General features: G+C 44.1%; 1 protein-coding gene across 1 annotated transcript in view; it reads right to left on the bottom strand.

The window, feature by feature from the left end:
- gse1b (Gse1 coiled-coil protein b) overlaps nt 1–14,015 on the bottom strand; it is a 171,916-nt gene that overhangs the window by 117,928 nt on the left and 39,973 nt on the right. The window contains exon 2 of the mRNA XM_044347652.1: nt 294–441. Within this exon, the coding sequence (XP_044203587.1) occupies nt 294–441 (148 nt within the window). The remainder of the gene's footprint in view (nt 1–293; nt 442–14,015) is intronic.

Here is a 14,015-nt window from a genome sequence, read left to right as displayed (position 1 = left end):
GGAAGCAGAGATAAGACGCCTCCTAACTCTTAGTAGTTGGTTTCAATGATGATACCTAAACCAAAGCAATTACTACTGTATGTTTACTGTATGTTCTGAGAGAAACTCTCTCAACTTGTGGCCACACAGAGTGATGAGATAAAGAAATGCAATATTAAACATGACAAATGTGCTGCTATGGATCCAACAGTCACATCCCATAAAAAGTAACCAGACAGTGTTATTTCAAGCCACACTAACTGCTTCAAACAGACAAACAAGCACTAAATAACATCTGGGAGAGCGTTACTCACTGGAACACGGGCGGTCAGCTCGGTCAGCTTTCTCTGGCTCCAAGGTAGCTAGGCGAGAAGGAGTGCGGTCACCTGCCGCTTGGGACGCCCCTGAACCCAAGTCCACCTCCTTACTGGCTCCAGATGCACCCTCGATTGCAGTACAAGCCTGAAAGATATGAAGACACAATTAACATCCTAAATGGCTAGTACACAGGAAACAAAGGAAGAGTTTTTTTACTATTAAGGTGTCCGTTGAGAGATAGAAGTTGAGTTGCTTCAATATAAATCCTGGACTAATCACAAAATACGAGATACAGATGCTGATTTTGCAAAACACATACAATGAGGTACCCAGAAAATGTTACAAAACAAAATGGCCCACCATTATTGGGACTACAACAGTAATACTGACATAATATTCTATGCTAAACAATAAAAGGGGACTTATTGTGCGAATATAGCAAATAACCGCTGATCTAGCCCGTCATTGGTGCAACCTTTTTTAGCTGCTGTCACAACACTCACATTTCAGTTATAAAAAGACAACAACTAAAGGAGATGCAGCGCTAGGTGAAGAAGTGTCCCTTCCCTGAAATTACAGAGTCACAATACAGACAGACAGACTGAATCAAAGATGGAGAGAGACATAGAGAGAAAGAGTTTTCCTGACAGCCCAAGTCTTTGGTGGATGTGCTATACTCTGCTCCCCTCCACAGCTGAGAGAGGAAAGAGGGATGAGCCTTCAGGAGGGAGACAATCTGACCATGAAAAGCAGAGGGAGAAGCAGAGGGTGGCTGTCAGTGAGGGGAGATAGAGGAGTGGAGGAGAGTTGAAAAGAGGCTGTGATGGCTCCCTCCATTGACGAGTAGCAGAGAGACAGGCAGGGGAGGTACAGCGCATCTTAAGACAAAAAGGCACCCTGGGCTTATGAAATATACATAGCTCTCAGCTGGAGACAGAGACACAGAGCGACAGAGCAGAGGAGGACCCTGAAGACTGACGAGACTCCACTACCCCTCCTAAACACACACACAGCTAAAAATAAAACACACAGACACATTTCTAATGACTTCTCATGAAGAGCCTGAGGGGGGGAGAAGTAGTTAGTGTTTTTTGTTTTTCTATTTGAGTGTGTCTGTGTGCTTACAATCACATACACAGGTGTTTGTGTGCATCAAGGTGCATCAATGCTTCCTCCTACAGTTACAGACTGAGTGGGTTAAACCACAACAATAGCAATGACACAAAAACTGACAACTGTTTTTGGGTGTTGACCCATATGTAAATCCAGTTGCTGGTCAGGGGGATTTTTTTGTTTTGTTATTTTGCTTTAACTGCCTCAGTCAGATCTGCCAACCTGCCCTTTATTTCAAGCCCAGACAGCTGCCTCAGCCACACCAGCAGTTAGAACCCATTTAAACAGACCTCACTTAACAATAAACTCATCCTTTGTTCAAGCTAACGATCCACCTCTCCCACGCATTCTCAGTAATGGCTATATCACTGAGGTATATGGATTGTCATGCGAGTATATGTGTATGTGAGTGTGTTACCAGGAAGATTTGGTACACTCTCTTCTTCACTCCATTGAGTTTCCCTACTTATCTTATCTTCCTCATCAGACATGCTGGGTGTGCCTGCCTATAGTCTGTATCCCTAACACGACAGGTTTAAGTACAAATTTAAAGAAAAAAAAACAACAACTTGCAGGTAAATAGTCATGTCTGAGCCTGGGGATTACCTCTACTGCAGAAAAAAGACACAATAATCAGGCCAACAGGTTTCCTAACCTTTTCTGTCTCTTGCTCTTTCTTCTGAGCACTTTGCTGTTTTTCCATTTTCTTCTTTCTTTTTCTGACATTTCTGAGTAAAAGTACAAACCATGTACTGTATATTAAATATGTATATTAAACTGTGAGAGAAAAAAGGAAAAGGCAATGGAGAATAAACTAATAGTGTGACCATGAGCCTTGATAATTTAATTATTGAGATATCTTTGCTTCTCTTGTCCACCAAAACAGATGGTGGAGAATAACACTCAACATACTGGCCTTAAAGAACAAGCTGGGATGCCAAGATTTGATGGTACACATTATGCTGCTGCCATCATTGCTCTCAAATGTCTCATGATTAGTTACAGTAGTCATGTGGCACAACATGAGTGTTACTGTGAGCACAACCATTAAATAGTTCTAGTTGGTTCTTTGGTGCCACTTCAGGCTTAATTCTCACTTTAAATTAAGAATTAAGTGTGTGAGTCTTTATGCACACTCATGTTGATAAATACCCTCTGAATAGACCAGGGACATGTACAACGCAGCACAGGAGTCAGGAGGTGAAATGAGAAAGATCTACAGAGGTAATACTAATTGAGGTTAATTCCGCAGTTCAGCATTATCTCCTCTAATTAGTAAAGAGGAATGAAGGAGGAAGTTTGTAATGGATGATGTCGTAGGACACGGAGAGAGCCTGCCAGCGAAAATCACACAGCAGTGTTGAGTACTGTATGCCCTCAAAGGATCACAAGACATTAGCAGTTGAGTGCAGATCTTGATAGGAAGCTGCAGAAAAACAAGAGTCCAGAGGGCCTGCAGGCTCGCACAGAGAAAAGTGTGAGCGCTTGTGTGCGCATGTGTATGTGTGCTAGAGAGAAAGGGCTGTCAATCAAGAATCAAGACAGATCAAACATCTCCAGTGATTTGCCTGTCTCAACCTACATCTCACCTGTCAGCCTCTTAAAGCATTGGTGACACCGTCTGACACACACACACACACACACACACACACAAACACACACACACACACACACAAAACAAAAACACTGGTACTCTGGACTCAATATCACTCCCTAGTAGTGGCACACAGGGAGTGATGGGGTGATATACACGCACATCAGTCAGAAACACATGCACTCTTTAACGATAACTCTCTCTCTCTATCTCTCTCTCTTTCTCTCTCTCTCACACAAACACACACACACACACTCACACACACACACAGACACATTCAGTGTGACCTAACCCTGGCCTCTCCAGGGATAAGCTCTTTCATCACGGCAGTGCCGGTCGATAGTTGAGCCCTGCACAACATCTGCAGTTCAACACCTACCAGATTCATTAAGGAGGAGGAGGACGGAGTAAAAAGCAAAAGGATACATCAATAAGAAGAGGAGGTTGACACACGTGTGTGTGTGTGTGTGTGTGTGTGTGTGTGTGTGTGTGTGTGTGTGTGTGTGTGTCACCAGGGGGCAGGGCCATCCATAAACACTGCTGACAGTCTAGACAGGAAATACACTTGAGGATGTCGATAAGTTAGTCAACGGGGGTGAGAATAGATCAATAGGAACACAGGATGATGTCAGTTGCTGCATATGAGATCACCTGAAGCGACTGAGGATCTACTTATGAGACGTTTAAATATTAAACTAACTGTATAAATCAAATTGTTTCATAATATTTAGTTTATGGGAACAAGTACAGAAACTGAATTATTTTAGGGTATGATATTTTCATGGATTAGTAAGGGAAATATTCATCCACAATAAGCCCAAAAAGTCTAAGACTTTCACTACACTTCACTGGCATTACTGGATGAATCATTTTTGTGTTTCATCATTTGACATTAGACAGTAGCAAAGCAGATGTTTATTCATGTGAAAATGCCATGGATTATAACTTCAACATTATTGGGAGTAAATACCTCCAGAAGCATACAGTGATTCTCCCTTTAGATTTGGGAAAATGAAGGAGATGAAGCTGACTTCACCCACAGGACGTGACTGCCCTATATCACGTTGCCTTTCTTGTCACAGCGTTGTGTGCAAGCGCCTGTGTGTGTGTGTGTGTGTGTGCACACTGGCTGATGTGTGTTTGCGTGTGTTCTCAGCTCTACTGACATTTCCTCAAACGTGGTTGACATTTCCAGGGGATTTGAAGATTTGATCCCTTCTGTGTTTGAAGAGTTGTGTGCTGCCCTCCTCACAACACTGAGGGAAACGCTGTAGAAGAGCCAGCAGCGTGCCCTGCCTTCGGGGCCTGCCTCTACAACATTTGGAGCAGCTCGTTCTCACTCACCCGTAGTGTGATCAGGAGAAGACCTGCACTATACATTGCCTGCCTTTTAGAGATGGCTGGTTCACTGCTTGGTCTTTTACTAAGTCTTGCTGTTTTCCCCTGAGCTGTGGAGTGTTTCTGCTTCTCTCAACTGAGGCAGAAAAGCTATCACCAAAAGATATGAGAGAAGAAAGTAGATAGAAATGGTGTAGGAGGGAGGGAGTGAGAGGGAGAGAAAGCAAGAAAGTGTGAGAGAGCAAGAGAGAGGGAGGGAGAGATCTGTTTCTCCTGCTACAGGCTGGTTAGTGGGGCGAACTGACACAGACTGACATCTCTCTTCCACGGAGACAGAGTTAAAAAGAGCCTTGCAACTCTTTGTCCATTACTCTCTCTCTCTCTCTCTCTCTCTCTCTCTCTCTCTCTCTCTCTCTCCAACCTTCCCTCTTCTTGCTCTTTCAGCTATCCTGCCCTCCTTCTCTATCTCTCTCTCCTTCTCTCTCTGCCCACCCTGCGGCTCCCATGTCTTGCTTTTTCTGCCTGGATGGACTCTGCAGCAGTCCTGTCCTCGCCTTGGGCTCAAATTACACCCCACCACCCTGTGCTAGATGCACATGCGCATACAAACACACGTACAGTAAATGCACACACACACACACTCAAGCCTGTACAGTAGCCATGAGGAGGCCCGGGGCCCAAACACAGGTCAGGCCTGGGTCAGTCAAGGGCAAAGGGACAGGAAGCCCGACAGAAACAAGCCTCTCGCTGAGGCTGATCTGAAAGCCGCTGAATAGATATAATGAGACAATAGACAGGAATAGATATATTTTTTCAGAGGCACATATGCACGCACCAGCTATCCTATCTTAAGTCCTTTTCAGTATAAGCTGAGACTGACTTGTAAATATTTATGAAAAGAATTTCTTGTTTGTTTGATCGTCTGCATGACTGAATGGGTAAAACTTTCACGCACACACACACAGATGGATACTGACCCCGCAGCTACAAAAATGTTGAATATAATCAAAATTCATCATGTGGCAAATTGCTCAACTGGCCTTCCTCGGAATTAAACACTTGCAATTACAAGACAGTTGACCATATGTCATGCTTGTCCAAATAAAAGACAGCCTTTAACTGCAACACCGGAACTGATGCTGGTCACGACCTTGGAGCGAGCCAGAATTAGCATCAGTCTCTTGTCCAAAGAAATACCTCAGTAAACATTATACTTGCTAATGAGATTCAGACTGAATCAAGCAGTACGTTTACAGTCTAACCAGACCTGCATAGTGCGCATTCAAGCTAAGGCAAAACGCTCCAGCAGTAGAGGATACTGGAGGTCAGTGGATCAGTTAAAGTGGGTGATGGTCTCACTATCAGCCTATCCTCCAAATGTCAGCGATGTCATGATTGTAAAACATGTGCATCCTGACAGAGAGCAGAGCTCAAAGGAAGGGAAGTACAGCATTTGATGTAGCACAGTAAACATTTTCTGTTTGTCCCCAGGAACAGGATACATGGGTACAAGTGCCTCAAAAATCATGTGAAACTTTATTGATCCCTACAGGACACTTTTTCTGTCCCCCTTCTAGGCAGGTCAGAGCACACAGAGCAGGAGTGAGTAGTGATTCAGATTTAGGACATCCACAGTAACACTGCATATATCTGCATGTGAAGTGTCTTTTACTCCCATTCCTTTTTTTATCTTAAAATTTCACATTCAAGGTTATCAGAGTTAATTAGACTTAGGTAGTATAAACCTGCACTTAGGTCTCAAACTGCAGGGTGAGATGAAAGCTAGATGGATGTCAATAAATCAGGAGAAATGTGCCTTCATTGCACTATAGCATATCCTTGGGCTGACAATCCAAATATGTAGATGCATTCAATCCAACTCAGTCTCAGACATGCTTTGTACACAAAAAGTATATGTGCAGACAGGTAGCCACATGTATACGTGAAGACGTCCCCACACATACGCACACACACACACACACACACACGTACACACACACAGCTGGTGACTATGACTGCAGGGCTGTGTCTTTCTCCCAGGTCTATTGGGATCTCTAACAGGAAGAGGGTAAGTGCTATCGATTGGCTTCTTCCTGCTTGGCCCGGCTGTCAGAGCAAAAACAAGCTGACCGTTTGACCGTCTGCTTTTCAGTGCAGCACTAACGACGTGTACGCACACACATACACGCACACAGTGCTCTCCTTCCAGTTCCTGTAGGATTTGAGGATACACCTGAAGCACTCCACAATCAAGCCCTTTCATGTTTGTGTGTGAGTGAAGGAGATATAAAGAGTAAGACTGCCAATTATAATTTAATACTATTAATATTTTTAGTAGTAGTGGTGTAGTGGTAGTGGTAAAGGTAGTTGCCTTGTTGGTCAACCTGGTAATGATGTGTAAATGCCTGCTGTCCATGACGGTAAAGAGGATTAAGCAGATAGAGAAAATGAATGAATGAATAACGTATTTTACTTCGGCCTTTTATTTACTGAGTTACGGAAGAGAACAGACATGTGTGTATGTGTACAGTATTGTGTGTGTGTGTACAGTACGTGGCCACTGTACAGCATGTGTGCTGTACATGTAGCAAAAAAAAAAGCTAGTACTTTCAAATGATAGACACTTGGGTCAATATAAGCCACTCTTCTGGGCAGCACCGTGACATTATGAACAGATCTCTGCTATCTCTGCTGCGCCCAGCTCTCTTCGATGGCATTTAGATACCAGGCAGAGGGAAGATGGAGGGATACGAACCAGGAGGAGGGATAAGTGGGTGGGCAGATAAACAGACTGAAGGAGACATAGAGGCTGCTCATTGTGGTTTAACAAATCAAAGGGAGGGATGGCAGATGAAAACAGTGGCACAGGGGTGTGTATGTGGGTGGACTTGCACTACCTCTTTGTTTCCAGCCATACATAAAAGGCTTATTTAACAGCTATGAACACACACCTCAATGTGACAGCGGCAAATGGATTTATTGGTCTATAACGCTGATGGGGGAAGCAGAAAACTGGAAAATATTTCACCAAGTACTTTGACCTGAATGGTGACATCACTCAACAAGAACTGTTGTAAATCACCAATTCTTTCATGACTATGGCAGAAATATTTTTGTGAAGATGAGAGAAGAACTAGGGAACTAGGAGCAAGTATACACACTTATATAAAGTACATACTAATACTCATTTTTTGTCAACAGACTGTCTGGTCAGCCAATATTATTGTAAAATCCACTGCAATATAGTTTCAATTAATGTTTATAATTTAAGAGGAATAATCAATCATATCAAATTACTTTCAATGTTTAATTGTGACAGAGATCATTGCATTCTTAGTCCTGTTATCTAATATTCTTTACTGTCATATATTTCTGCCCATTGTAGTTGTAAAACTCACCATGATTCAGTTTTATTTACCGTGATTTAACACATCATATCAAAGGGGCAGTGTAAATACGAACATCTTCAATATTAACCATGTTTGTATCAAAATGTCATTTTTTATGTACAGCTTTTATTGCCCCATTTACTGGGAAATCTGAAAGGCTGGTGTCAGCCAAAAACACTGCTGCACTCATATATCTGTTGTCAGGCCCCAGGAAAATATATACAGTAGGTAATATATACAGCAGAGCACAGCAAAACAACTCTATTCTCCAGAGGGAGAAGAAAGTGGGGAGAAAGCGAGAACAAGATAGAGAGAGATACATAGATGGAGGGAGAGAGAGAGAGAGAAACACAAAGGGCTGTTTTCTGCTGGGTGGGTAAAGTGTGTCCAGGGGGCAGCTGAGTGAGCACACACAACACAAAGCCTGTCATTAGTCCCAGCTTTCTGCAGACACAACAAACTGTGTGTGTGTGTGTGAGTGATAGAGAGAGAGAGAGAGGATGACGATGCGTGCATGTGCGCCTTTGGGTGTGCGTAGAGGTTTTGTGCAAATGTGTCGAGTTTCAGACATTGACAAAAGCCAGTGTTGTTGTGCTTGTCTTCTCTGATGTACAGCTCCTTCAGGATCAGAGCCTTGTGAAGTCAATACTCGCTCTGCCTGCTTGTGTGAATGTGTGTGTGAGATTAGTTGCAATCTATAGATCCCCCCCTTTCCTCCTCTTTCCATCTTCCCCTCCCCTTTTTCCTCCCCTCCCCTCCCCTCTCTTCTCTTCTCTCTATCCTCCTCCTTGTATCTTCCTCTGACACCGCCACACACATTCAGCTTGGACCCTCCTGACTACCAGCTGCCACTTTGCAAGCCATTCATCAGTGCTATGATTAGTGAGTAGAGGAATGTCATGTAGCTACAGCCGACTCCTCACCCCAACCCTGACCTCTTCCCTCTGGATGACCCCGGGCGACCCCGGGCCGCAGCAGCTGTTTTTACACTGCACCGACACACTCCATTAGGCCTGACACCTGCTTCTACACACATCGAGTCACTGAGAAATACACGCACACACGTACGTACACACTGAAATACACACATACACACAAAGATGCAAAAGATGGCGGCAGAAGCAAGATTCAAAACAGTTACTTATGCACATGCACACACACGCAGGCACAAACACAATGGCCTTTACACATGCTAATGTAGTAAGGCGGCCCTTTTATGAGATTACACAGTCATTACAGGGAGAGGGGTCATGAGGGGCACCTGTAGCTGAGCGGCTCCACAGTCTATCAGGAGCCTGTGTGTGTAAGTGTGTGTGTGTGTGTGCGTGTGTGTGTGTGTGTGTGTGTGTGTGTGTGTGTGTGTGAAAAATAGAGAGAGAATAAAAGAGTGTGATACAGTGTAAATGTACTTTATAAATCAAAGTTTAAACAGACCTATACTTACTTTACTGGTAAAGAGCCAATACTAGCACCATTCAGTGGACACTGCACATATGTTCTGTGTGCAATAAGACACTCTTTGTATGAGTGAGTGTTCCTCTCTCTTTCTCTGCGTTTGTGTGTGTGTGCATGTGTGCCTGTGTGTGGGCCCCAGGCTGACTCTGACAGCTCAGTGCTAGCCATCTGCTGGCAGTCACACCAGGAGAAAGCAACCGCAGCCAAACAATGGAGAGCAATGACAGGCCAGGATTTGTGGGGAGTTTTATATGCGTGTGCGTGTGTGTGCATGTATTTTGGTGTGGTGTGCGCGTTTTCCCTTCAAAGATCCAAATCAGCCCCTCTCTATGAGCATGTGCAGAGGGGCGTGGCTGTTGTTGATAGGCTGTCTCTGTTACCAGGCGATAGACAAGCCCAAATGGCCATCTGAGGAGGATAGATAGCATGGGCGAGTGTCGGCTCTTTTTTTTTTTCCCCTCTCTGTGTCACTTGCTGTCTGCCTACTGTACATTTGTGTGTCTGTCCACACCTTCCCTCTTTTATCTTCTCTCTCCCTCAAGGCTCTCTTTCGTTTTGTGAGTTGGAAGTTGAAATGAATACGCTGCACAGTGAAAAGCTAGCAAATGCTAAGTGGATGGGCATCATTGAGTTTGGCATAAAATGTACAAATATGGTATATTTGCCAGCATTTCTTTGTGTGTACATGGGCTTTTCTCTCTCCAACATACTATACAGTATGCTTGTCAACCTCTCCCCATTTCTCTCTCTCTATGTGCAGGTAAGAGTGCCATCATGGATGCAGGCAGATGGTCGGGTGTTGGGAGGAAGCTGGCTGCCTGGATGTGACACACCATTCTGACAGCAAGCATCATCCAGCTGGGTAGAGGCCTACGGTGCCTCCAAGAAAGAGCATGCCAGGTGGCCAAGAAACAGGCTGCCGGTCTCTTGCAGCCATTACACGCATAACCCTTGAGTAACTATTCTACTATTTTAACAGCAAACACAACATGAGGCTGTTTCCAACAAAACATACAAATAATTCCAAAGACTAAAAGTCAGAAGCAGAGGAGCTGAAAAAGAAATGGCCAAGTAAAGAGAGGAGGAAATGGCTGATTATGAAAAGAATCCAACTCCCTGCACTCCATTTGAAGAGTGTTTGTGCCCATGTGCATATGCCTGTGTTGTGTGTGTTGCCTTGCCCATCCATGCCTTTGTATGGCAGTGCTTCAAAGGCAGCCTTCAGTAAGTTCTGCTCTTCCACCTCCTGCTGCTGCTACTTTGTGCATGTGTTTGTGAGTGTGTTTGTGTGTGTGTGTGTGTGTGCGTACAGAGCAGTGCCTCCTGTAGCTGGGGGCTATGGCTGATCACTACTACCGCAGTGAGGCTGGCATGGCATGCCCGCTGGCACACTAACAGGGCACACCTATTTACACAGGCCCAGACTGAATGGTAGGCATTGTCTGGGTGAGAATGCAACACTTAAGCTCCTGATTAAGGCAGAACAAAGCCCTGAGGGGCAAGAGTGATGAATGCATGGAGAGAGAGAGGGAGGGAGCCAGAGAGGGAGGGAGGAAGAGATGAAGGGAGGCAGGGAAGGGAGGCTCTGTAAAGGGGAATCTCATCTGCTGTTGCTGCGGGAAGGCAAAAAAGGAGGGGGAAACTGAGAGAGGAGAGGAAGGGAAGGAGGCGAAAAAGGCAAGATGGCAAAAATTGGCAGTGATTAAGTAGGGAACAAGGCAAGAGGGAGGTAGAGAAGTGAGAAGAAAAGGAGGTAGGGGTGAAGAAGGGAGGCAGGGGATGGAATGAAAGGGTAGGGATGCAACCAAAAGGGATGTAGGGAGGAAAAGAGGAGGTGGGGGATGAGCAGAGGGGCAGGCTTAGAGAGAGATGACAACAGAGAGAGAGGCAAGCAGAAAGGTAAAGAGAGAGAAGAGAGGAGGGAGCTGCTGTCGAGGGATCCTCGCTGATAAGGAGGAAGTGATGCTACACTATTAAAGCATTGAGGTAAATAGACAGATAGCGCCCTCTCATGGTACCCTCGCATTATCAATGTGCTCTCCATCCTGCCCCCTCTTGCCCAGGGAGTTAATAGCAGGCAAGAGATAGAAGCCAATCACTGCCAAATTTTCAAATGAATCAAAATGGTAATAAATTCATGGGAGCACTGCTATGAAGCTTTGATATGAAAACATGAATTTTGTGGAGGATGCTCTCCAGGTGAAAGAAAAGCAACTGTGATACTCTAGGTGACATCAAAGGACAATTTCTTCTCTTGATTTTGTGTAGTGTATACAAGGCCACATGATGTTCAATGTGTGTGTGTGTGTGCGTGTGAGTCCGGTATAAACACCGACCTTGTCAGGACCACTAGTCCTCATGGGGACCAAAGCCCGTTCCTAAAGAGGCAAAACGTTTCTGAGGTCCTGGTTAAACACACAATATGTAATTTCTGCAGCTAGGTGTCTCTTAATCAAAACAATAACAAAAGACAGGAGTTTGATGATGTCATGAAGTAGCATGGGATCATGGGAGTCTTCATTGTTGAACAACCACCATTGCTGTTTTATTTTTAGATTAGGATTCCTTCAGTTTTCACCGTTCAGGAGATTTTCACCGGGTGCTGAATTATCCGCAGAGGTCTCCTCCTCTTCAAAACAAACGGACACAGTGATTAAAAGTGGTAAAAATACTGAATAACGCAGTTTCACATTAAAAATCTGTGTTTCTCTGGTGCTGTTCAGCAGACACAGAGGGGTTGTGAGCCAAGCTGCCGCTAACGTTTGTTCAGCTTGTTTCTCTGATAACTTAAGATCCAGACGTTCGACATCTAAAAAGTTCATCATAAAAATGTGGCTTAAAACTGGATTAAAAGTCAATTTATGACAGCCTCTTGTGGACAACCATGATGCTGATGCATGCGCACAAGATGATCATCCTCTTGTGCATGTATACTCTTTGGTAGAGGTGGTTAAGGGGTATGATGCCATTGACAAGGGACCAAATGATTAGATCATTACCTTGATTAAAATTACAGATTTCTCTGGATTTAAAAATCATTGAAACAATTGGGATAATGTAAGTACACAACTCAACAAAATATATAACATAGGTCTGGCCGTTTTTAGTCATTTTAATACGATTACATATTATACCTTTAAGGTTAGGTTTAGGCTGTCCACAATAGATGGAAGTCAATGCAATGTCCTAACAAGGATAGAGTGTGTGTGTGTGTGTGTGTGTGCGTGCGTGTGCGTGCTTGCTTAGTGGCACCTTGGCAACGTATGGGCACAAACAGAATGTGTATGACAAGGGTTGAGCTACTCCCTCAGTGTGTGTGTATCCTAGCAACAAGACAGACTTAGTAGCAGTGCAGTGAGCAGCTGGCAGAATGGGACACAGAGGCCATGATGGATTTATCACAATGTGAGTGTGTGTGTGTTGCATTTAACAGCTGTGAGGGATTTACTGTAGGTGTGTGTGTGTGTGTGTGTGTGTGTGTGTGTGTGTGTGTGTGCAACCATGCATGTTTAACGCTTAAACACTCATCACTGTGTCAAGCCACCGATTGCGATGATAACAATAGACAGCCAAGAGACAGCCACGTGATGTCACATGATCACAATCCATCAAAAGGGCATAATTAGTTTCCACAGATAAGACACACCCACAAGAACCATAACCATTTGTCAGTAATAAAAATGAAATGAAATTTTGCTTTTTGGTAAAATGCAGTGTGTTATTACAGCTGTTGGCTCTGAGCATTTTTTAAGAGAAAACAGCAGATTTGAACACGGATTTGTATTCATGTACAATTATTCATGCATCTCTGGTAGATGTGTATGTAGACCCTCCTTCTGTAAACAGATAAGCCATGAAGAAACTAAATGAAAACACTGGCTCAAAAATACATTTGGGAGAAATGTAGCCCCCCGAAAATGGCAGATAAAGGCATGACGATTTGGTCTTGTGACCTTCATCAGAGGCTACAGTACAAGGAAACACCTGCTGCCATTCCTGTTGCCTAAAGCTCGCATGCAGAGTCATTTACACCATGCAAAAGTTCAAAGAATCAATGGTTTATATTTACCTCTTCCTTGCTCTGAAGATTAGATTGGATGTAGCATATTTGCAGAGGATCACGCCCCATTTTATCAACTGGGATAATTGTGAGACTTACAGAATACAGATAATTATACACACACAAACACACACTGGTTGCAGTGCCACTGATCCTCAGGCCCAGCTGTGCAACAGCAGTTATGGAAGTTCTCAATAGTAACAAGGGTGCTGGCTTCCAAACCCCTAGGCCAATCGGAGGGCCTCGGCCTGGGCAGAACTCACTGTCTTCGTGGAACTCACCGCCTGCCAGCTTCTGCTCCATGGAGGAACATTATGCTACAGCTAATCACCAACACAAAACCACCTCTGGAGCACAGAGCCAAACCACAATAAGAAGACAACACATTTCACTGTGACACTGCTGCAATCATCTGGCCTCATACCATATGTCCCCACGTCCTCTCTCTGTCTCTGTCTTGAGTTAAGATGACGTATCTGCAGATTTGAGCATTAACTAAAGAGAATGTCAACCTCATCTGCAGTTCCTTGTTATATGAATTGGCATCAGTGATGTAGATAGCGACGCACTTTCAAGATGTGGCTAGTACATGCTGTATCAGTGTGTCGACATGTGTGTGGATATATGAAAATAATTAACGATTAAGTTTAAGGTTACAAGGACAGGAAACGCAATGTCTGCCAACTGCAGCCTCATTCAAAGGAGAAATTCATTTAGGCAGATAAACATTCAGCAGATGACTGTGTGTTTGTATTTACAGAGAGGAAGG

This window comes from Thunnus albacares, chromosome 1 (assembly GCF_914725855.1).
Source record: "Thunnus albacares chromosome 1, fThuAlb1.1, whole genome shotgun sequence".
Taxonomy (NCBI): Eukaryota; Metazoa; Chordata; class Actinopteri; order Scombriformes; family Scombridae; genus Thunnus; species Thunnus albacares.
The sequence above is the reverse complement of the archived record's forward strand: the minus strand, read 5'-3'. Positions and strand labels throughout refer to the sequence as shown.